Source organism: Hylaeus volcanicus, chromosome 7, assembly GCF_026283585.1.
Source record: "Hylaeus volcanicus isolate JK05 chromosome 7, UHH_iyHylVolc1.0_haploid, whole genome shotgun sequence".
Taxonomy (NCBI): domain Eukaryota; kingdom Metazoa; phylum Arthropoda; class Insecta; order Hymenoptera; family Colletidae; genus Hylaeus; species Hylaeus volcanicus.
This window is the reverse complement of record NC_071982.1, coordinates 895,887-920,644: the sequence shown is the minus strand read 5'-3', so window position 1 is coordinate 920,644 and position 24,758 is coordinate 895,887. Positions and strand designations below refer to the sequence as shown.

General features: G+C 32.6%; 5 protein-coding genes across 11 annotated transcripts; 2 read left to right on the top strand and 3 right to left on the bottom strand.

Moving 5' to 3' along the window:
- The first annotated feature begins 726 nt into the window (after positions 1–726).
- On the top strand, positions 727–2,954 carry LOC128879489 (uncharacterized). The gene is made up of 5 exons (XM_054128669.1): positions 727–1,171; positions 1,236–1,491; positions 1,718–2,333; positions 2,447–2,669; positions 2,766–2,954. Exons 1-5 carry the CDS (start codon positions 1,097–1,099, stop codon positions 2,952–2,954), a joined length of 1,359 nt encoding a protein of 452 aa, XP_053984644.1. The 5' UTR covers positions 727–1,096.
- LOC128879485 (SH3 domain-containing protein Dlish) lies at positions 2,653–6,010 on the bottom strand. Of its 3 annotated transcripts, none has more exons than XM_054128665.1 (6): positions 5,030–6,010; positions 4,504–4,736; positions 3,922–4,296; positions 3,526–3,796; positions 3,036–3,438; positions 2,653–2,943 (listed from the first exon to the last, which is right to left on the bottom strand). In XM_054128665.1, exons 1-5 carry the CDS (start codon positions 5,076–5,078, stop codon positions 3,164–3,166), a joined length of 1,203 nt encoding a protein of 400 aa, XP_053984640.1. In that variant the 5' UTR covers positions 5,079–6,010; the 3' UTR covers positions 2,653–2,943; positions 3,036–3,163. The 3 variants fall into 3 exon arrangements, with proteins under 3 accessions (XP_053984640.1, XP_053984638.1, XP_053984639.1); XM_054128663.1 differs by having other exon boundaries at positions 4,504–4,739; positions 5,030–6,009; XM_054128664.1 differs by having other exon boundaries at positions 2,653–2,922; positions 4,504–4,739; positions 5,030–6,009.
- A 3,185-nt stretch (positions 6,011–9,195) lies between these two features.
- On the bottom strand, positions 9,196–12,931 carry LOC128880222 (ski oncogene). Its single transcript, XM_054130052.1, has 3 exons — positions 11,822–12,931; positions 11,471–11,703; positions 9,196–11,389 (listed from the first exon to the last, which is right to left on the bottom strand). The coding sequence occupies exons 1-3, from the start codon at positions 12,917–12,919 to the stop codon at positions 10,588–10,590; spliced, it is 2,133 nt and encodes a 710-aa protein (XP_053986027.1). The 5' UTR covers positions 12,920–12,931; the 3' UTR covers positions 9,196–10,587.
- Positions 12,932–13,937: 1,006 nt separating this feature from the next.
- LOC128880224 (apoptosis-inducing factor 3) lies at positions 13,938–23,977 on the top strand. Of its 5 annotated transcripts, XM_054130055.1 has the most exons (10): positions 14,076–14,215; positions 14,857–14,983; positions 19,746–20,720; positions 21,133–21,605; positions 21,814–22,106; positions 22,188–22,524; positions 22,591–22,941; positions 23,013–23,218; positions 23,298–23,514; positions 23,590–23,977. In XM_054130055.1, exons 4-10 carry the CDS (start codon positions 21,416–21,418, stop codon positions 23,847–23,849), a joined length of 1,854 nt encoding a protein of 617 aa, XP_053986030.1. In that variant the 5' UTR covers positions 14,076–14,215; positions 14,857–14,983; positions 19,746–20,720; positions 21,133–21,415; the 3' UTR covers positions 23,850–23,977. The 5 variants fall into 5 exon arrangements, with proteins under 5 accessions (XP_053986032.1, XP_053986033.1, XP_053986029.1 ...); XM_054130057.1 differs by lacking the exon at positions 14,857–14,983 and having other exon boundaries at positions 13,938–14,079; XM_054130058.1 differs by lacking the exon at positions 14,857–14,983 and having other exon boundaries at positions 14,073–14,215; positions 21,133–21,539.
- LOC128880223 (uncharacterized) lies at positions 14,992–19,752 on the bottom strand. The gene is made up of 7 exons (XM_054130053.1): positions 19,504–19,752; positions 18,994–19,056; positions 18,772–18,909; positions 18,544–18,705; positions 18,142–18,439; positions 17,869–18,032; positions 14,992–17,782 (listed from the first exon to the last, which is right to left on the bottom strand). The coding sequence occupies exons 1-7, from the start codon at positions 19,549–19,551 to the stop codon at positions 16,595–16,597; spliced, it is 2,061 nt and encodes a 686-aa protein (XP_053986028.1). The 5' UTR covers positions 19,552–19,752; the 3' UTR covers positions 14,992–16,594.
- Positions 23,978–24,758: the final 781 nt, after the last annotated feature.

The window sequence follows — 24,758 nt, the reverse complement described above, 5'->3', positions numbered from 1 at the left end:
TTGGTTATTGCACGGAATCCATACATCACAATACTATTTCTATTTTTCTTGACATTACTTTTCCTTACATAAATCCTTAATTCCGACTCAGCTCGCATTATCGTAACTCTGTACATTGCATTTTAGTCTTGTGTTTTGTACACGTCTGTTTGGGCCCACTGGCCTCCGTCCCCCGTCTAGCTACGGTACCTCGGGGTTGCTAAGCCCGATACTTGCATGCTACAGCCCCTGAGGGACCGCGATACCATTTAATTTTACCCGTCAATTTTTACAATATTCACACTAAAAAACTGCCAATTTTAGTATTGACCAATACGTTCAGAATGTAACGGATGTTTCCAGAAAAATAAACCTGTTAATTCGTAAAAATATTAGTCACGTAAAAGTCTTGTTTATATTTTTAACCACTCGTGTACCTTTTCGAAAAATTCTCAAATATTTGAAGGTATCGAAAAATGACAAAGAAAAATAGACGTCAAAATGGTTCCTTAAATGTAATTGACAAATCATACGTATCAAAGTTTATCTCGTTGACGGACGTAAAACGTTGTTAAATAAATTATAGCGAATCGAAAATATAAGAACTTTTGATAACGAACCAATTTAACGAAAATAATTTGCGACTAAGTGATGTTGCCGTTATACTTGGTAACTGTATACGTGATAATTCGTAAATATTTGTTTTTAGAGTAATAAATGTTTCGTTGTCATTTTATACTGTCATGTATGTATGTTTCACTTTTTAATAAAAACTTTCTTTTATTTAAATTTTGTTTTCTATACATAACCTGATGTCATATTTATATGTATAATTTTTGATATATAATACAATGAAATTGTATACAAAAATCTGTAATATTGTAACAAGATAATAGGTACATTTTTTTTTAAAAGAGTGACTATAAAAACTTAGAATGATGCCCTTAATAATATATTCATATCTTAGCACGTATTTTGGTTGATTAGTAGTAGTTAGAGCGAAATCGATATATATTTTACAGCAATAAGTACGTACTTTAACGACATACAAGAGTCTATCATTAAAGGTTATCATTCAGGGAGATATACAAGTTGACCCAAGTATCTAAAAGCAGAAATGGAAAAAGAAAATCGTCGAGTTAACAAAGCATACTGCAACCTGATAAAGAATCAGAACGAGGCGCATGATTGGGTATTCAAGCATTTTAAGATTCAAAATTGTGAATGTAATATATAGCTTGACAGAATTCTTTTAGCAAGCAGACTCAAAAACACTAAGTGATGAAAAAAGGATGCAAGGAGAAAAACATTTTAGGATTAGAATGTCTAATGAAGAAGAAAGAAAAAAAGAACAAAGTGACGGTGTATTGCAAACAAACACAATGTTTGGTCCCTGTACTATTTGCCATCATCCTCTTGGAAACATAAATTCTAGTTTTAATAATCATGTTCCTTGTTCTGAGGGACATATGTTGTGTGAACGTTGCATTCAGCATTTCATAATCCCATCAGGTTAATTGATGCACAATTTTACAATTATATTCTTCTAATCATAATTGTATTTGATTCAAAAATGTGTTTCTAATCAAAATATATTTTTTATCAAAATTTTATTTTTCTATACAATTTTAATCTTTAATTTCATGTAATACATTCATGAAGTCCAAATTGGATAAATTAACTTATAAGTCCAAGGAAATAAAAGAACAAATTTTTAAACAACAGTTATATGTTACAGCTCCGGGTTGTATTCTTTGTCATCCACAATTTCAACAATCAAACATAAGTTTATCACGAGAAAGCAACACCAGTTTTAATTCCATACACACGCAGACAAGGACACAAGTCTCACGGCAACAACCAAAACACTATATGCATCAGCGTGTACAACAATGCATGCCTCTAAATGTTGAAGAATCATATGTTAAAACTTGGAATCAAAATCATTTGACCACATCGCCTAATATTGAACAAAACGTTTTGGGATATTACAATATTCAAGATTCTGAAGAAAGTTTTGATTACGAACAAATTAAAGATCAAAGTAATACTCGAGAAGAGGGAAATATATGTAAACCAAAGCAACAATACAGCTACTATGATTTATATCAAACAAAAGTGAACGGACAAATTACTTCAGAATGTTCTCGTAGGCCAATTCGTTGTCCGCGAATTGATTGTGCCATAAATGTAGCTTTTTCAGCACTGACGCATCATTTTATCTTTGATCATCCAGAAGTACCCATTTTAAACGTAGAACCAGGTATTAAGAGTACACTTATCGTCAGTTTCAGTGCACTATCTTCGCATTCCAGCTTGTGCCTAGCTCTCCTTTTAGTTTCCGGTAAACTCTCGTGAGTAAACTTAAATTATAATTTTATTATGTAATGCAATTTGCCGCACTCTTCTATATTCGTAAATTCATATTTTGTTTAATCTATCCAATTAACATAATTTGTAAAATAAGAGATCCTGTTGCGAGACTATTTAATGGTAATCAAATGAACCCAAAATTCCGAAATCGTTTACCGCTACCAGTGCTAGCTGCTCGACTACATAGTAGAAATCATAACGTATTTGCTGACAAGTCTAATAATAACAAGAATTTCCATGAAAAAGACATAATTATTGCATGGGTTGCTGGATTGGACATTGGAAACACAGCAGAGAAACTTCTATGTAGTATTCAGGTATATTATATCATTAAAAACAGTTAGACAAGTGATTATGTCTATGTACATGATAAATGATTGCATGTAATAAAAAATGGTCTATTTCCACAATAGGCTGTGGATAAGATTGATAGTGAAGGCTTACGTTCCCTGACATATACAGGTCCAGTGAACTCGTTACGAACAGCTCAGTGTCCCGAAGATATTTTTTCAACAGGTGATTGCATAGTTCTGCACGAAGGTCTCCTTAATCACATTACATCCAATTGTGCTACACTCAATGTTAATGTTACTGTACATTAAATTAAATATACTATAAAAATGTGTAGATATATAAAATAACATTTCGATATTTTCATTAAGAGTGTTAGTATAAATACTTACACAGAGAAAAGTGTAATTCTCGTATCTCCATAATTTTCATCTTCGCTTAGAATGCGGTATTATATAGAAGTACTTTGTTATTTGAATATACGCAAAAAAATGTCAGATATACAAGGTTATAGTTTGTATCATAAGCTCGTCATAGCAGGAGGGCGGGCGTATGCTTTCGGAATAAAACCATATTTGCGAGTTTTAGGTGCATATGCCCACAACCAACCATCCACTGTTTGGTTTCCCAAATCCGCATATATCCAGTCAGCTCTTCTCACAGATAAATCATCTGGCGCCTGCGCCTTGTAATCGTAAAGTACAACTAATTCTGTACCATTTGTTTCATCGCGAAAATCTCGTAAACCTTTTTGTTGTAATGATTCATTTCCTGGCATTGTGTTGCTGCCTTTCCCTTGAATTAAACGTTACAACAAATTAAAATCTATTAGAGTTAAAATCTTATGTAGTATCATCAATCATGATGAAGAATAAATCTAACCTAAACTATGCGTTTCTGTAGATGTAGTTGCTGCAGTAGTTGTAGTGGTAGTTGTAGTAGTTGTTGTCGCATAAGAATGAAGAACATGTCCTGGATATACAAATCCAGATGGAACAAATCCTTCGTTACCATCGCAATGTCTAAGTACCCAAAACCAATCAGGGTCATCTCGATTGAGAACAGTTACAAATTCACCTCTTTCTACGCTAACATCATTTTCATCTCTAGCCACAAAAGTATAAAGTACGATGTATCTTCCAGCTGATGGATCCTATAATGAAAACTACAAATGTTATACTTACTGTACTTAAATAATTTAATTTCTTTAATTGAATAAACTATTCAATTCATATAATAATCATATTATACACATAATTTAAATATTTGTATACGCACCTTAAAGAATGGATGTATGTCTGCCTGAGAGGATATAGTTTGAATGGAATTTTGAGACTGTGTAATATTAGATCGATTAACATTTACGTCAGCAGTAGTGACATTACGAGCATAACTTTCGCAATCTGATGCTGATCCAGTGTCAGTTTGTTGTGCATCTACTGTTTGTGAACGACCTGTACCAGCAAAATCACAATCAGTCTCATTAGACCTTGGTAGTTTCTTTTTCACATTGTTCATTAGAGTAGCAAGTGTTAATTCAGCAAGCTGTGATGTGTAAGGTGCACAATACGAATGTGGTACAAAGCCTTCCATACGTGTATCAGCTGCTATTACATACACCCAATCATTCTCTCTATATAAAACATTTACAACCTAAAACATGCAAAAAATAAACAAAACAACACCATCAGAAAATGCAGTTTATACTCAACATTGAACAGAATGAAATTAAAGTTGAAAAATAATTTAACACATAGTATACATAAATATGAAAGCAAATACAAGAAGGTAGAATGAAGACAAACATACAATGGGTTATTTACATATTTTTAATATTGTTGAATGTAAAAAACTACTAACCTGGCCACGTTTTACTTGAAGTTCATCATCAACACAAGGAGTAAAGTCATGAACAATGACCATTTTACTATCTGGCGAAAGTCCATTTTCTTTTTCGATACCTACTCTGACTAAAGTTTCAATACTAGCGCTTCCTGTTATACGACCAGGAGGTAACGGTACTTTTGTTCCCGAACCTAATCCTGTACCTCCAGCTCCGACACAATCTTTCTCCAAATTGAAATTATGTACTCCTGCTATATCGTAAACAATTTATTGTTGTATTAGTTCCTCATTTTGTAAGTTTTAATAATATGGATATGGTTGTTTTGACAAAATAAAATATTCACTCTTCCATTGCATTATCAAATTCAAATAATTAAAATGTTATTCTAAGTATTTTTAAATGTACTTATGTACATGCAATTTTACAGAAAAAATTTCAAAAGGTAATATACATACTTAACGTATATGTACATTTTATGACAATTGAAAATTGTACAAAGGTGAATATTTTTCAAGGCATTGTTTGATGTTTTCTACTCACGTTTCTTTTTCTTTCCCCGTCGAATACGCACAGGACATAAAAAAGCCATTCTGTTTTCTTAAAACTGACAGAAAATTACATTCTCAGAACACAAATTGTCAAGTGTCAGAAAATCACCGAAATGAAATATAACATAACGAATGTATACGTATTAGACATTCGTGAAAATGACAAAAGGTTTTACCGTGTAATAAGAAATTTTTAAATAAATATTCGGGATAATTTACGTCTACGAGTAAGAATGTGTTAAGAATATAACGGTAAAGTCTCGAACCAGAAACCTAATTAGTCTTTCGTTCTCCCAAAGGATTTTGGATGAAACTGGAATCAGGTACTTGTAGTCGTGAATGCAACAGGTAGACGGCGCTTCGACATACGAATTTACAAGTAAACAGCTTATTTATAATTGTTCATGTACATTTCATGACAATATCCAATCACGGTGCTACCTATTTCGAACGATTCTGATAAAAAAGAAAACTTTGTATACTGATTCGAATTTTTCATAATACATATATCATGAATATTTTCAATGTTACTATTTAAATGTATACATTTACAATTTGCTATTTTCGGAAGAGTACGAAAGCTAATAAAACGAAGCCAATGTTAGATTCGGAAAATGTGATAATGTAATATACGCAGTAGAATTGTATTTACATTTAGAGTAAGCAGGGACAAGTTGAATGAATTGATACTTTAAATAACGAACGAATGATGAATTTTGTATTTTAAACGAATGTAGGGGTGATAAAAAATCAAGGAGTTAACATTCTTTTATTTGGATGTCTGAATTCGGTAAAAATTCGCATTAGTAGTTTTGCGGATATGACCCCACTTGTGTTCTTAGACTGTAAACACAATAGAATAGAATGTTGACTCCAACTCTCGCACATGCGCGTCAGAGAAAGCTGAGCGCGCAGTACGATAAGAAGAATACGATAGGATAATTTTATAAAATACAAAACATTGTGTAATTTCATAATAAATAACTATTACCAATTGTGTGATCATTTAAGTATTACTACACACAATCAATAATATTCCAATGATTTTTCCTACATATTCCTGTAATATTCTCTGCTGTATGAGTTAAGCATAATACCGAATTTCTTTTCATTCTAATAAAAATGGATTAGTATAGCAAAAAATATTTAATAATTTTCAAATAATCTTATGTCAAAATTATACTGTAAGAAACATATGATTATTTAATGAAAGAAAAATAAACAATATTATGGCATTGTTAAATGTTTAGTGTACAAATAATATTATTTTGTATATAAGCATTAAAATAGCATGAAGGAATACAGTATATTTATTCTATTGAAAGCAACTAATGTAATAATATGAAGTAATCTTCTTTAATCGAAATGTCGTTTATTATCTCAATTAATATAAATGACGATAATAGCCTTATCTATAACAGTTTCCGTCATATACATTTAACAATGAGTATTTTTTTGGAAAATAATTGTATGTACATTTATTCTACAGTTATACCAAATATCAATCAGACCGCTACTGAAACTACTTAATATCCATTGTTATATATCCATCCATAAGAATATGGAATTCGTCGTTCGAATATAGATATTCGATTATATAAAATTCAGAATAACGTTAAAGCGATTAGAAAATTGTATATCGTTAAATTGTTCTAAACTGCCCTTTTTTTTTTCATAATTAGAGAATAGTATTTAAAAGTTCAATGCTATACATATAAGTACGTTATCAGGGACATGGTCTCATACATTGTAAAGATTTTTGGCGGTAAAACATTTTCAAAATTCTTATAACTAGAATTTAGAATATCGGTGAAAATGTTCATATATTCCTTTCTCTCTTTTTTTTGTAAAATATACAAAATTCAAATGAATGGTTAAATTTTGTACTTTCATATTGCACTTGTTTTGTATATTAATGACACACTTAATTCCTTAAGAATATTTCTATGTTATAATGAAACACATTAATTTTACATCTATTATGTCATCCATCGAGGAGTATGTGTTTGCACTTAAGAAAATAAACTATTGACGGTGTGCTTGAAATGAAATTTTATATACTTTACTAGCATAATATACGTACCACGTCCCCGGTAAATACAAATAGTTGCCACATAACTTTTACTTTACTAGATAGCTAATAGCTTCTGTTTACTATTTAATTTATTTTTAATTAAATTTATGACAGTCCCTTTTTTTTTTTTAGATACTTCATATCCATAATTGAGTTTCGCATAGAACAAAGGGTGTAAAATCACACTCAGAGTACATATTAGATATATTACCTATACCATGTAATGGAGACCAATAGATATACACTAATTATGTATTAGTACGTTCATATACGAAGCAATGCGTTAAAAATCACTCAATTGGTGTAATGGACGCCTTATCTTTCACTCAATAGTTTATTTTCTTGAATTTCAATTCATGGACGCGGGAGAAGAAAACAATAACTTGTAACTCGTTCGATTAGTATTTCACAATTCTACTTGCAACACAAACAGAGAAATCTATTATGGTCAACTATTCGAAATGAAAATCGAACGAGTTCTTGAATATTAAATGTATTAAATACACGCATATTCAATATGCATATAATGTTGAGCGTACGCGTGTAATGTATGTAATAATTATATTAGCTACTGCTAACGCATAATTTCCTTCTAAACTTGAAATAAATATATCATAACAATAACGACTTTTCATATTTATGAAATATTCAATAACATCATTTTTTATAAATCGCCTTAAACAAGTAGAAGCCGATTGGCGTAATTGTTATTTATTCGAACGAACGAAATCCACATCAACACGTCGTGTATCGTGCATAAATGTTAATAAAATCAGACGTCGCATATTATGTATTTATTTGTAATTTCCCATTTTAACTAAATACATCACCCATTCAAAATTAAAATACATCTTTAGTCATGGCAGTTACATGATTCATTGAAACTTCATATGCAGATCTCAAATGTATTCAAAACCGAGTTGTATGTAATTCATACATGTACCTACTATTTACGACATATTCTATATGTATATCTATAATTAAACTGAGTGCGTATGAAAATCATAAATTATAACATTCTTAATCATAGGTGGGATGCTTATATTATTACAACAATATGGTGTAACGAATATATGTCGTTATGTAGTGATCAAATGTTATATGGAGTATAATGAATTCATATATCCTATGTAATCAATGATATCATACACCTTAAATTTCTTCTCTAACAGATTGCTTTGAAAATTTACTACTCACTTTACTTAAAAAGCGTCTGTTGCAAATAATAAAATTGAAAATGGAAATTTCTTTATGTCTTGTGCTTTGATGCGATACAAGAATTACTGGCACTCTTGTTAATGATAGAAAAATGTATATGATAAGAGATCTTCGAAGCAGTCTCGAAATATATGTATATGTATATTTCAAATACAGAAATGTATAATTACTAATTGATTTTGCTATAATATGTAAATATGTGTAAGATTTATATCATATTTCTAGTATGTACCGAATACAAAAAGCTTTTCAAGCTTATAAAACAATCTTTTCAATATGTTTTTAATTTTTTTAATATTTCATGAATTTTCAATTTTTAATCACAATGCGTCCAAAACAACGTTTCGAAATATAAATTAATAATGGTATATTGAATCTTTTGAATTTACTTTCAAATTTTAAGAAATCCATATTCGAATTATATTAATTTCACATGTTAGATAAAACTAGCAAAACAATGATAAAAATCAATAAATTTAAAAAAAAAAAATGTATGCTGAAGATATATACAAATATAAATATATATTACATACGAATTTATATATATTTATATCTTTATATATATTTTTATATTTACGTTTTCTTACTCTTAGACATTTAATGTGTATCTAGGTATATCTCTAAATCAGTGTTGCTTTTGCATAAATATTAAAAAAATGTATTTTTTCTATTATTGCATGTACACACCATAATAATGAGCAGAAAATAGGGCAAAATATAGTAGAAGGCAGAATTGTGCTTATAATTTTGTTCCATAATACCCTACAAGTACCGATTACTTTATCCTTCATAAAACGTAATTTGTTGATCACGAAAAAATATTTCTAATAAATCACAATAAAAGTTTCACGACCCATAGGGTTGAATATCTTCCAAATTTTTAATATAATTAAAATGATATGTAAATACAATGTCTCAAATAAATATTAATACCAAAAGTATAATAATTCTATGTAACAATTTCCTATAGCAAGTTTACATACTGCAGTATTTTTTGCTAAAAATGACAAATTATTAATAAGATACCTTGAGATAATATACAATATTGCGAGAGAAATACAAAATAAAAGTACACATATCACGAACCCGTGTGTTTTTAATAAAATAACATTCATTCTATTCTTAATTCAACTGTCCACAATACAAACAAATCTACCTTTTAGAAATTGGAATTAGTTAACTGCTATACAGATTTGGGCAAATATTACTTCCGATTAATAAACAAAGATATAAGATTTATTCGTAAACAAGTTACGTTCACGTTTCGTTCGTAAATAATAATCCGTTAATGGATATTTTTAAACCGAAATCCAAATCGAATCCGAATTTAAAATTTGTATTCGTCGTTAAAGAATGTATTTTTCCCAGATCTGCTGCCATAAAATAATGTAGGAATTATTCAACATATAAAAAATTAGTAATTTCGTATATAAATTAAATTTTTATCGTTTCCCTGTAATATCACTTGTACAATAATAATGTTACGATTTTCTGACGTTTAAATAATTAACTTATATTACCTGCGTATAATCACTCGAAATGAGTTTATTAGCAAGAAAAAAAATGTCATTCACATTTGACGCTATAAAGATAATAAAAATAAAAAATAATCAAGGTGTTTAATATTATGGTATAGTACGAACTGTTGAAATACACCTAGATTTATGCTTAGAACATTCCTAATGTAACAATATAGCACCTAAAGGTTGTTTGTACTTTAGCAATATTTTGCATGATAATGTTATTAATATAAACATACATCTATGATACTTGAATGTATTTACATTATGCATTCATGACTATAAAAAGTAAATGGAAAGCAATCTAATCTCTTATTTTCTGATCACTGTTCAATTTTTCAATTAAACAACTGACCATAAAAATCTTTGTGGTGTATGCATATTTAATATGCGTAAGAAACTTATTTAATGATCGTTAAATATAACTACTAAATGGCATGATAAATTCTGGTTAACTTATTTTGCTTTTTCGTATATTACAATATTTACATTCGATTTCAATTAAAATCGACACAATGAAGTTTGATTACAATAAAAATGTTAAATTAACTGTTATAACGTTAAAGGCTTCCTATGTATCACATAACCTAAACAGTTTTTTACTCCTTTAGAATTTTACCATTATTATTATAGCTAATACTAAATTTAATGCACGCCTATCTGGCCAAAAGATAAGCATTGCAAAAAATTGCTGAGCAGTTTTATATTAAATAATTTAAAAAACTCTAATCACTGATTTTATTCTTTACTAACTGCCAGAACAACAGATTCAGACTCTTTATTATTCGAAGGTAACGTAGCTTCGACCTCTTCGCTACCTTCCGTACTATCTGCTGCACTCGCATTTGCTGGTTCCTCTTTCTTATCACCACCATTAGATGATTGTGGTTGCTGCATTTGCAATTGATTACGCAATCGTGATATTTCACGTGCGTCTGAACGTCGATGACGTCGTAATTGTGTATTTTCCGAAACTATACGCCGTACAAGCTCTAAGACATCTTGTGGTACTTCCAATGCCAATAGTCTTTCTTCTAAATCTATCGCTGTGGTTCCTTCTGAATCGGAGTCACTTTCAAGCAAAGTTCCAGTCTCTGTCGAAGGTGGATCTATGCTTACGGTGGAAGATGTTACCGCAGCACTACTTTCTTCTTCTTCGCCTACTTCATTTTTACTCCTCTGCTGCAATTCTTTCTTATTGCTTCCAGGTGCGTACGATGAGAACGAAGAATAAGTGCCAATACTAGATCCAGAATTAGGAGATGTTTTCTCGAGTTTAACATTATCTAATGGAGCTTCTTTTTTTTCATGAGGACTCGATAAATGATGATTATAACGTTTATGTTCGTGATGATGTCGCCGCTGATGATGAGCAGATGGTGGAAGTACTACAGGCACTGATGGTGCAGGTATAGGTGCTAAGGCTACATTTGGTTGAAAATGTGGTTCAAAATGTTTGCACTCAGAAAGGGGAACCACACATTCTGGATGTTGCAGTACAGGTGGACCTCGGCTAAGGTATGCAGGTACCAATGACGAACTGTTTATAGAAAATTACATATTCATTATAAAACATTATATGTATACATCTCTAAATATGTCTGCTCAATACCATACTTACTTATCTTTATGTTTGCAAGTACTCGTGGTATTCCAAGGTCTAAAAGCTGATGCTCCTCTAGCTGCTAATTCAAAAACTGCCCATTGCATTTGTAGATATGGATCGGTTGCATTGGTTACCTGAGATACAGGATGATACATGCCTAAACCATTTCCATTATACATTCCTGGGCACTCATCTCTTCCTACATCTTTTCTAATACGTTTAGCCAGTTTCTCAGAGTCTAGCCGCAACTGAAAAAGTGTTTATTCTCTATTATCTGTTTTGCTACTTATCTTTTGGTATACATTCAAAGTTGTACGATTGCAATATTAATTGAAAACTTTTCAAACATAATTAAACATACGATACCTCTGATTTTCGTTTGGAGTTGAGTGTATGATGTTTCTCTTTTAACTCTCTAAATACAGCGAGCGATTTATTATAATGTTCTTGTTCCCGTGAAAGTAACAGATACGATCGCCAGTTTGCAGAATCAAAGCCCCAATGACAGGTACGATTTTCCAGAGATCTATGAGCGTGTCTAACGAATCGTTGAGGTGAGAATTGGCAGCCACATTCGATACACTCTATACACACTGAATCATCGGACTCGAACAAACTCGTGTCAAAAATGCCTTTACATTTCCCAAAACACTCGTGATACACTTTAAATTTGACGAACGATTCTTCGTCGTTATCAATTTTAGGCGAAATTTTCTTTTCAACGCTATCTTGATTTTGACAGATACGAGGAGGTTCGCACGATTCCGTTCGTAATAGCAAAGCACTGACAAGTCTCTCAGCATCCGTTTGAGTGATAAGGCCACAGGAAGGAGCGTTACGTGGCAGAATTCCAGAATGTTTAAGTTCTTCCAGCTGATCTCGTGTGCATCGTGAGCAATAAATTTGTAACTCGTCACAAACTTGATTAATCTGCTGAAGGGAAAATTCTTGTAAGACTGTATTCAAAATTTGTGGTAAACATAACCTTCTTTCGCCTCCTACAACAAAACAGGATATTCGTTCACCCTCTAAAATTGTCTCGCATCTTTCGGAGCAACTTTGGTCGGGTGCAGTTAAGATAGGTATTTGAAATTCCAATTCTCTCTTTTCGCAAATGTTTTTCGAGCGCTCCAATTGAGGATCCTCGTCCGAATCTTCCAGTGGTTGATCCGTCCTGCGTACTTTGCTCTGAACTATAGGTGTTACCGATGGGTTATTATCTTTTTCAATATCCTTAGAAGAGACCAGCTCCGATATTGAATCAATGACACAATTACTCAATCGATTCGAAGGGGAGTAACAAGGTGCCTGTTCTTGTAGTAGGCTCTTACAGTCCATACCAAGCAGGGCCGAACTCGGTCCCTGTAAGCTTTTCACAGCGGATAGCTGATATGTCTTTAGAACGGTCTTGAGCTGTGGACTGTACGATTGACTGTTTGTATTGCCTGGCAATAGCGTCTCCATTATTCGTAACGTATATACAATGATCCAAGAAGATAACGAAATAATTCGTTGTAGAAAATCTTCGAGACAGCTCGTGACATACCACGCTATTTCGTACGATATAGGCGTACTTACACCTATAATATACAAAACCTACACGTTTTCACTTCGTAGCACTTAATTCGACATGTTACAGATATAATTCGCGCGTACGATTACGGGAGAAAGATATCGTTAGAGAACAACAATGCCAAGTGTTCATCTCATACGATGCACTGTTACATCCCGTCGCTTCTCGTTTGGCACGCGAGACGAGCACAAGCTTAACCCGTTCATGTGTCTTTCTCTAAGTCTGTCCCCCTCGTCGTAATATTATGTTGAACGCAAGGATCCGATTATCTACTATCCACAGTCTATTGTCCATCGCAATCTCGCTTCCATGCACATGATAATTCGAACTTGTCTGAAACGAGCGTATCCACAGATATACTAAAAATAAGCGATGTATCGCCGCTGTAAACGAATCTATAGGCGAACGTGTTTCTTCTTGTCAATTCAACGTTCGTTTGCTCGATTTGCTCGCGAATTCGGCCGCGAGAACACCCAAGAAACGCGATTATTCGCAGCTAGGCTCTTCTCTTTCTACCTCTGGCTGATTTCGTTTGCATATTTTTTCATTTATCATGTTATTTTAATACGATAAATTCCATCGGGTAATGCATATCCATTGTTTCGCGGACTTGGTTATCACTATCGTCGTTACTTTCGATATTATCGTTACTACCGTCGCTGCCGTCGCTATCACGATCGCCACTGCGACCGCCATTCGACCGCCACCGCCACCGCTATTTCTACCACCACTGTCGCCGCCGCCGTCACAATCACCGCCAGCGTCGTCGTCGTCGTCGTCGTCGTTGTGGTCGTCGTCGTCGTCGCCACTGTCACTACCGCTCACTGCTGCTCACTACCACCCAACACCACCGACACACGGGACACCAGTGTCGTCGTCGACGTCGTTCGCAATGACGATAACGAAAACAAATAAATAATGCGGTTACACTATTCCGTTACAACAATTATGAGATCGATGATACGTTCGACCGATGAATATTATCATCGTCGTGGCCGTCACCAGCAGTGGCATCGTCGGACAACGGATCGACTTAGTACATCGCAACCAAGTGACGTATCGATCGCGCACGGCCCGAGAAACGAACAACCACGCGTAAAGATACGCATATTTTTCATGGGTATCGCGCGGTGTCGTTTCCAAACAACGTGGACCCGAGTTAATTATTTACGCACGGTCATTCGTCGGTACATATTAACATAAACTGAACACTAGTGCGTGCACTGGCATTTTTTCATGGGCAAGAGACGTTTCGTCGATTGCATGCGTGCTATTCTCCTTCCCTCCCACCGCTCTCTCCATCGGTATCTTTTTTTCCGGTGCAAATACTCCGCCTTGCTATTTTTCGCACATGCACGACGCACACTACGAGCATACGCATATGTAAACACGAGAGGATGCCACAGGACCCTTAAACAGGCCGCGTATCGTGTACTCTGTGAACATACAGAGCGCTGTATTTTTAATTTTATACAGTTTCGTACATGTATGCCTATGCATGGATCCGTCTCGCGCGCTCATGCTGCTCAGATGACAAACAATTACCGTAAATTCAATCCGTTTCAGATCTCTTTCACAAGTATCACGTCGTCGATCGAACTTCAGCTCACTATACCCCTTTTTAACGCCGCCTCGTCTACAGAGACAGTATAACGCTTGGCCTCCTACCGCGCTTCTATGTCTCCTACCTTAGCAGCTTTGCCTCTATCGTATTCTTGTATCTATTAAACTAGTGTATCTCAACACATATATGTATATATACACACGCACATTTGTAAATGTACCTATACAAACGTATAAAACACACATGTACGCGCGCACATTACAGATCTCACGCTATACCGCGCTCTCTTCCGAAAGATGTGGAATGGTTGAGCTGCGTATCTATGGATTGTAACATAGTGTCCGTCTGGTCGGGCGACGACAGCAGTGGTGACGGTGGTGGCGACGGCTGAGTATTTAATCACGTGATCTTCCCGTCAAAATAGCCTACATGCTTAATACCCACATCGATAGAAGCGCATCTATTCCGCGTTCATTGTCAGGGCAATTTTAACACATTACGCACGTTAACTTTCAGTCGCACAGGGCTAACACTTTGTATATTAACACAAATTTGTTCGTAAATTATAATTTGCTCGTAATTATATTTCGTTAATACGAAATATAAAATAATTTAGAACATAAAATAAGAGATGCGGTTTGACAAATTACTCTGCTGGTAATTTAGAATACACGTTAGATAAATTGTTTTGTTAGTAACGTAGAATACTCGTTAGATAAAGCAGATCACTCTTCTGATAAGTTAATTAAATCGGTAAATTAAAGCGAGTACATGTTTGTACTTATTCGTTCTTTATATTCGTTTAATTCATAATTCTTTGGCATCCCTCTAAATAAAAATACTCTGTTGATAAATCTCGGGAGCAACTTAACAATAAAGCATAAGTTCTAAGATTTGTCAAGAAGAATTAATCAAAGGAAAAGGCAGCAACAGATTTTTGCATGTGTTTTATATTTTGTTTCTGAAATAATTATAATAAAATATATTGTTAACTAAGACTAATTCTTATAAATTATAACTCCCAATAATAATCTACAACATTAACATAATATTGTATGTAATATGAAAATTAGTATTTACAAAATCATTGTTACTAAAATAATCACGCTTAGTATATATACAATCATATATATTTTTGTACTCAAACATATAATTACAAAAAGCATCTTTATCCAGTTTTCGAGACACCAATTTCATTGAAACTTTAAAATTAACTTTAAAGAATTTGTTCATGAAGTGACTAGTCTGATAAATAAAGTACTCCGGGAAGATAAATGTTTACTAATATGAAATGTTTGTTAAATTAAATTTGTAACATGATAATAAAAGAAATATTTAGAAAATTACACCACCGTAAAAAGAGATTCCAAAAATTGTGTAAAATGTTTTAACATACAGATCACTTTTTATATTACCATTTAAACTATAATATAGTGGCACTAATTAGTAAAAAATGATACTTGTACAAATAGTTTGTTCGTAACAAAGTACTCTTGTAATAGAGCTTTGATAAAAGAAGTTTTATAAATTGAATAGGCCTTATTAAAAGTGTATTTTATACATAATATAAAGATTTCTATAATGAGAATATACGATTGGCAACAACAGTATATAGTTAATGAGTTTGGTTTGAAATAAAGTACTTGTAAAGTATGATTCTAAGCATGCAAAATTTCGACATCTTATCATTTTTTTGTATGCAAATTAACTGAAAATTATTAGTGCAACTACTTTCAAGACAAACATAAATTGTATATGCTGTTATAACGTGACTATGAAACAATTCTATTTTTTGATTGATTTATTTCGTGTCATCAATAAAAACGTGTACGAAGTCAGTAGTGTTTAGTTTGAATAAAGAAAATAACACTAACCTTGTTTGCAAAATTAAAAATAAATAATGTCCGACCACAGAATAACGTTTAAATTTGTTAAAAACTTTCATATTAGGTTTATTGTATAATTTATCACATCTTTTCTATATGATTGTAATCTTTATTCCTTATCTTGAAGTCCTTAGAAATAAATTGTCTTTCAAGTTTTCTAGTTGTTCTGTACTTACAGGTCTTGTGTTATTGAAATATGTGTCGTTTAATAACATAAAATTTCGCTTGTCATCTAAATTAATCATGCTACAGCTTTTGCCTTTACTATCCGCTGACAAATGTCTTTTCTCAAGCAACGATAGCAACGGTAGTTCTTTAACATTCGATGGCATTTTCGTTAGTTTCTTAACAGCAGAAAATTTATTAGAATCGTCGGTTATCTCTCTATTCGAAGAGTTTTCACTTAATAAACTCACTGCATGTTTTAATTGTACCGATGAACTGGCACCATTAGATAAACAGTATGTGGAATTAGAGCTAAATGATTTTTCTACCGGTACTATTTCTTTCTTCGATCGAGAGTATATTTTGCTACGAGTATGCCACCGTGGCGAATGAACGTTTTGCGTGGCATTTAGGCCATTGTTATAAGTTTTATTCATTGTATATATTTCATTGTAATACTTCGAATTCATGACTTGTTTATCAAATTCAAGATTATCAGTCTTATTGTCTAAAATATCATCCAAACTTTGATATTTTTCTATAGAATTGATATCACTAGTGAAAGACAAATTAATATCGCTATTGCTTTGAGACCTATTACTAAAGCAAAATTTGGAAATTTCGGTTGGCACATATTTTATCGTACTTTTTACATTATTAGCAGGCGTCAATGGTAAATTCAATTCTCTCGGTTTTTTAGGACTATTGGCTAAAGATTTTGATAAGTTACTTTTATTTAATACTACTGAATCACCAAATTTATCCTTTGTCATATCTGATCCTTCAACGCGTGTCATTAACGACATATTTGCTACTGGATTCTCGGAAGTATGAAAATTCTCCAACAATTTGTGATCCTGATTTAAATCATGCATAGAAAATTGTTTACTTTGCAAAAAATTACATCTTAAGTCTGACGTGAAATTGTTTGATTTAATATCTTCCTTGTCATAAAATTGTAAATTGGATATATTTTCGCTCGTACTGTCATGATTATGCACAGAATTTTCAAGAGATACATTATTCAGACCTTTTATGTTAACTTGCATTTCTAACTCCCATTGAGAAGATGTTGTTTCACTTCCATCAACTGACCTTTTCCCAAGGTGTTCGCTATCTTCTTGTAATTGACATGTATTCTGTAACATCATAAATATTCAATAGTTAAAGTGTTAACTTTAATAATATTATTATCGATATAGAAATTATCAAATATTTTACTAACATTATACTCTTGAATTCTATCGTATTCATTATGCTGATTTTTTGTAATGTCTTTTACCCTACTGCTATTTAATTGATTCAATTCTGTGTCATAATTTGAAGTTTTCTGTGGACTAACTAGTTCCGCACCAACACCTGGTTCTCGAGGTCCGTTGGCTATGAAATCTAAAAACAGAAAAGTATAATTTATGTAGCATAAATTATTTTTAATTAACAATTAAGAATATAATTATAAACTATTATTCAATTAGAAAATATTGATCGATAAAGTTACCGTAATCTCGGCGTTGTTGATGTATTTGATTACTAATTTCTTCTAATCTACGGAGACTCGTTGCGTAATTAGTTTTTGCATCTTGTATTGCTTTTTGTAAACATTCAACCCTCTCTTTTTGCGTTGCTAACATTTGATCACATTGAGCTTTAACTTCGAAATATGGTCGCGCTTTTATTATAGAACGACGATGCTTTTCTTCTAATTCTAATAACTTCTTCTTAGCGTCATGGAATAGCACTGCTCTTCTATAATGTTCTCGGCCGCATTCTGTTTTCTGATTTTCTGCATCCATAACCTGAATGAGAATATATTAAATATATTTATATTAAAAGTATTCAAATTAAGTTTTTTACTTACTTCCTAATAAAAATATCATAACTTATTTTGTTAGTAGCTTACTTTAATGGTTGCATGATTTAACATATCCTGCCATGCCTGATCAAAGTTCCATTCATGCTGATGAGACATAAATCGACTTTCTGCTACAGCTACAGTTTCTTTTGCTGCAGCATGGATTTCACTTGCTCTTTGAAATAATTGAGCTTGTTGTTGACATTGTACCTATACAAAAAATTATATATAATTGTTTTCCAAGGTCTGACAAATTTCTAAAATATTTTTTTTCACCTGAGCTTGACGTGTGACTTCAAGTGCCTCATAATAACATCTTGCTTTATCAACACAACTATTTCCTACTTTATTTAAAATTTCTTTTAATCGTTTTGTAGTCTCAGACAATAATTGTCTGAAAGCGGTGTGAGCTTCCTAAATAATAAATAATTTATATCGTATTAATTTTGTAACACTTTGAAATATAAAAACATACAATAGTAACTACCGTGAACTTACATCTAATTCAGTTTCAAGTTTGTTAATATCATCTGTTGCATCATTCAAGTTCTCCAACTCTATCTGAAAATAACAGATTCATTATAAAGTTTTTGTAAGGAAACATAAAATGATAAAAGTTTTACATATATATCGATATAATTAAAACTGTCGAATACAAATGAAACAAAAGAATGGTGACATAATGATTGTAGACTTTGTTTATAAAGTTAGATGCATTGTACTTGACAATTCCGAATTTTCGTTCAAAAGGAAAATTTAATTTACGTGTTGAATTACTTTTACATTCTTGATTTGTCAAGTTGTTTATGTATCATCTCTACAATGTGGAAATGTACGGAAGAAAAGAAGTGAAAGCAAAGTGGAACATGGTACCAGGCTGTGTTAGGCATCACAATCGCGTTCAATAAGTATAATTATTTACGTCTATAACCTATTAGATCTACGCATTTCTTACAATGCTGACTTTCAAATATAACAAATATGAAAAGTGTCATTAAAAATTATTACCTGTATGCGTGGATCTAAATATCCATCAGCATTATCCGTAATATCCATTCTATAACTTTTGACATTAATTACTTGAAGTTAACTCATGATCACGAATGTCGATATATTCTGGCGTTATTACGTATATGATGATTAATCGAACGATGAGACATATACCTATACATAGCTTTAAAGACGTAAAATTATTTACTATTGTTTACATTTCGAAAATGCATGACGACAACCGATTATATGTCATACAGATCATACTGCATACTACCGTGACAGTCCAACCATGAACTCGCGATCAACACTACAGTCTACAATGCTCTACCAGGAGGACCAAGAGGAAGTGGAACTACGTTTTTAGTTGGAGACATAAACCCACGCGGCGCTAGTAGGCTGTGATATTATCTAGATGCACTTTAGAGAAAAAATTAAAGCCATCGGCACAAGTATGAAATCGATTCTAACATCGCCCTAACAGTGTGGTTGATAGCTATGACTAGTTAGTAGTTCTAGTTACAATTACCACTAACTGCTGGAATTGCTGCAACAAGTTGCACTTGACATGGTTTGTCAAACTAAGAAAAAAATAGAAAACAACGATTTTTGTGTCTCGCTGCAAACAAACAAATTTTAATCGTATAATACAACACAATAAATTGTTGAAATAAATTAATGTCTGTTTCGTTATTTCTAAATTATCGTAATTTAGATATACATAGAATTGGTGATGGTAAAATCATTGTCTCCCATTCTAACTGAAATTAAATAGCTGTCACCGCACACTATTATATTTCGGGAAATGATTATGTGTATCAGCCTACGTTATATTTGATAAATAATTTATAAAAAAACGTTCAGATTAAAAATATTTTCCGTTACTCAGGTAACGTAAGCGTAATTTTTTACTAAAGTATATTGATAAAAAAGTATGATGGTCGATTGTTCTACGATAAGGTGAAAGTTTATCTAAATGCTTCGCAACAAGTGATCCAAGGTCAATCGGCCCAGTCGAAACAATCTTTATGGATTCGATACAAATACAAGTATCCGTGTATCATAACAAATCAAGATAGACAGTTTACTTCTAAACGCTTACTTAAAGATAACACTTGTGAGTGAATATCATTCGCGAGTGACATTATATATTATAGAAGAAATGGGTGCCAACAATTGTAAAGGACTTCTTCCAGGAAGTTCTAGGATCACACCAGGCAAATTGCCGAAAACAGGTGCGAACTATATTTAAGGAAAAGACTATATATATTCCGCAATTAAATATACATACGATAATACAAATTTATGGTAAATACAAGATATGAGTAACGTTCATATGTCCTCACAATCATGCATGATATATCGTATATATACAATAGCAGTCTAGAAAACTTTATTTCAATAAAATTGAATAAAATTTTAGTATTACATACAGTATTAAAATCAATGTAATAGAATCAATATTTAAACTAGTATATACATATATATTACGTATAGAGACATATAAAGTTGTATCGATCTTTCGTTCGTATACGATGATTGCTTCTTCTAATAGATTCGTATGTTATTTGATGAATGATTAATTGACAACATCACGTGATACGTCAATTATTTTCTGTACAACGTTATCTTTCTCTTCCCTTACAGATTATCTCTGTTTACCGAGCTGATTAAACAAATATGTGAAATTCTGTAATGAAATGCAAATCATCGATTAGAATAAAGTTACGCGCGCAGGACTAGACGTACATTCTTCGTGCATACATTTAAATATCCAATACCGAACAATAGTTTTACTACTGATATTTTTCAAGCAATAAATTATTCTTCATGCAAATCTAATGTTAATCTCACGAATTCTTTACATTACGAGTAATTTAGTATTATGAATAATGTTTTATTATAATAGGAAAATACTTTGACAGCACTTATGTGTTTGTATACTGTGAAACGTTTCACGCGTTTAGCGTGTAATACACTTTCTTATGCTCGTTTAAAGATACACAAAGCGGAAATGACAGAATTAAAGTCTGAAAAGAAGATTCATATTTGCAGTGAGTGTAATAAACCAAAAGAAGAAATTAGGTCGTCGCGTAATAGTTCAAAATGTTGCTGTAGTTGTAAGTTAATGACTGTCCAATCGTCCATTCGTAGATCGACGATTACTGTTTACCTTGATATACAATATTTCACATTTTTAAATCCAAGTACTTACCGTCTCTATGTTCGTATGCAAACGAATCGTGATTTTTATACAATTTAAAAATATTCAAATATAAAGAATAGGTATTTCACTCTATCTGTAATCTGGATGACATATTAATTTAGGTAAACCAGAAAAACATGATTACATCGAAGATGTGGTGTGCAAAGAAACTGATATCAAAGAAAATGAAATGAAACTATTACCGCTTGGAGATGCTGGAACAAAAATTTTGTTAATCAAACAAAAAGGAGAGTTACACGCTATCGGTACAAAATGTACACATTACGGAGCTTTGCTTCATACAGGAGCATTGGGAGATGGAAGAATAAGATGTCCATGGCATGGTGCATGCTTTAACATTAAAACAGGAGACATAGAAGATTATCCAGGCTTAGATTCTTTGCCATGTTATAAAGTATTATAATAAATAATTGCATCGATATGGAACATTATATAAATATTGTATTATTACATCACATGTAATTTGACTTTATAGGTAAACGTGGATGATACAGGGCTTGTACGGGTGAAAGCAAACCGTAAAGATTTAGATCTGAACAGACGTGTAAAAAAAATGTCTAAATTGGATGCCAACAATAAAACTACCGTTGTAATAGTTGGAGGGGGACCAGCTGCCGCAACATGTGCTGAAAGTTTGCGACAAGAAGGTTTTACTGGAAATATTGTTATGGTTTGTAAGGAAAACACAGTTCCATACGATAGGGTAAAAGTGTCTAAGGTTTTAGACTTTGATATCGAGCAAGCAGCCTTGAGACCGCAATCATTTTACGACGATCACAGTATTCAAGTGAAGCTCGGTTTAGAAGCTACAGGTAATAATGCTCTCTGTAACTTGTTTTCCTGTAGTCGAATTATACTTTACTTACGATTCATTATAGGTCTAAATACGAGCGAGAATGTTGTCACATTGAGTAATAATGAAATCTTAACTTACAATTATTTATTCATCTGTACGGGAAGCAAGCCTAGAATGCCTGACATACCTGGCATTAATCTGTCTAATATCTATGTGCTGAGAAATTATACCGATTCTCATGCTATACATTCCAAATTGTCAGATAAAAAACATATTGTAATACTTGGCTTAGGCTTCATTGGTATGGAAGCAGCTGCTTATTGTGTTAGTAAGTGTGCATCCGTTACCATCGTAGGAAGAGGAACGATACCTCTGCAATCGGTTTTTGGAACAGCAATTGGTAATAGAGTTAGAGAAGAATTCGAAGCGAAAGGTACTATTTCATTTCGTGATACGATTTTTGTCTCATTAAATAAAGAAAATAAAAAAAATATTTTATTCAAGGTATCAAATTTATATTTAAAAATAATATTACGCAATTCGTTGCGAAGGAAGACAAGGAAGATACCGTCGGTACAGTTATACTTACCGATGGTACGGTACTTCCTGCTGATATAGCTATTATTGGAATTGGTTCTACATTTTACACAGATTGGATAAAAGATTCTTCAATCGAAATGTTACAAGACGGCAGCGTGATAGTGAATAAGGTATGCCATTTTGAGAAAGGACGATAAACGTTTGAAATATTGATTTTAGAAAATGATAATGTTTCGTGCATAATTTTAGCACTTGAAAACAAATGTAGAAAATGTGTACGCCGGTGGTGACATAGCGTACGCACCATTATTCGATTCCGATAGCACTTCAGCGGCGATAGGTCATTATTCCTTAGCGCATTATCATGGAAAAATAGCAGCATTAAATATATGCGCAAAAAGCACAGAATTAAATAGCGTTCCATATTTCTGGACAACATTATTTGGAAAAAGTTATCGATACACAGGTATATTTATCATTTTTCTGACTTGTAATTAGTATATACGCTAAACAACTTGTATTATAATTCACATGTATTCAGGGTATGGAAAACCAGATAAAATAAGAATTTATGGTTCTTTGGAGAATTTGGAATTCTTTGCATATTATATCAAAGATGGTAAAATTATTGCGATGAGTAGCGTTGGAGCTGATCCTGTCGTGTCGGATTTTGCAAATTTCCTATACGAAGGAAATTCATTAACGGACGAAATGGTTGATAAAAATCCGTTTGGTTGGATGAGAACGAAACCTAAAGACTTGGTCGAACGATTTCAAAATGTATCTATCGTAGATCCATAAATACAAGCTACCACAGGTTAATATTTATGTTTAAAAAAAATAACTGTTAATTCTTGTCGTATATTTTAACATGATGCTGAAATGCACTTCTGTTGACATAGAAATAAAGTTTGAGTTTGAAAATAAAATAGGGAGTTTTACTTAGAAGGATGTTATAGGTGATACGTAGAAAGGTAGAAGAGTTTCTGCAATGGTATTATTCTTTTGTCGACATGATAAGCTAAAATACAACTATTAAGATATACATTAATCCCATGCTTCCTTTACTATTAAATGGTTCAATCGATCTGCGATAGTAATCCGTTTATTAAATCTTATATTTCTTTCTTCTTGCCAGCCTTGCCATACTTTGGCAAATTTTTCTTGTTTGAATTCTTTCATGTGCTCAGTGGATTGTTCAGATGTGAGATAAGGGTGTCTTAGTAATAGCATATTTTGTTCCTGTATTTCGAGATCCTTCCTAAGTCGTATTAAATTCTTCATAGTTGGTGGTCTTTCGAGACGGTGCTTCCTATATGGCATAGTATCGAAGTTAACCTTTAAATAAATGTTAGAAGTATTAGAGAGTCATATTCGTACGTACCCTCGATATCGATACGGTATTTTACGAGGTGAAATAAAATAAAGGAGTGTAGCTGTGAGACGCATTTTTAGTACAACAATGCTATTTTCCTCTTGTACGATTCATTCGTTGCTGTTACAGAAGGTTGTTTTTTACTTTCTTTGGTCCACAGTGTAGACTCTACACTCTAGAGTTGCCTAGAGTAGCCGGAGTAGCTTACATGTGTACAGTGTGTGGGGACGCGCCTTAAGGCTCTACCCCCACTCCTTCGCTTTCCTCTCGGATTGTGAGAGGGGAGTAAGTGCTGCGCGGGCCTTGCCGGGAAGCCCAGAACTGTGTGAACCCAT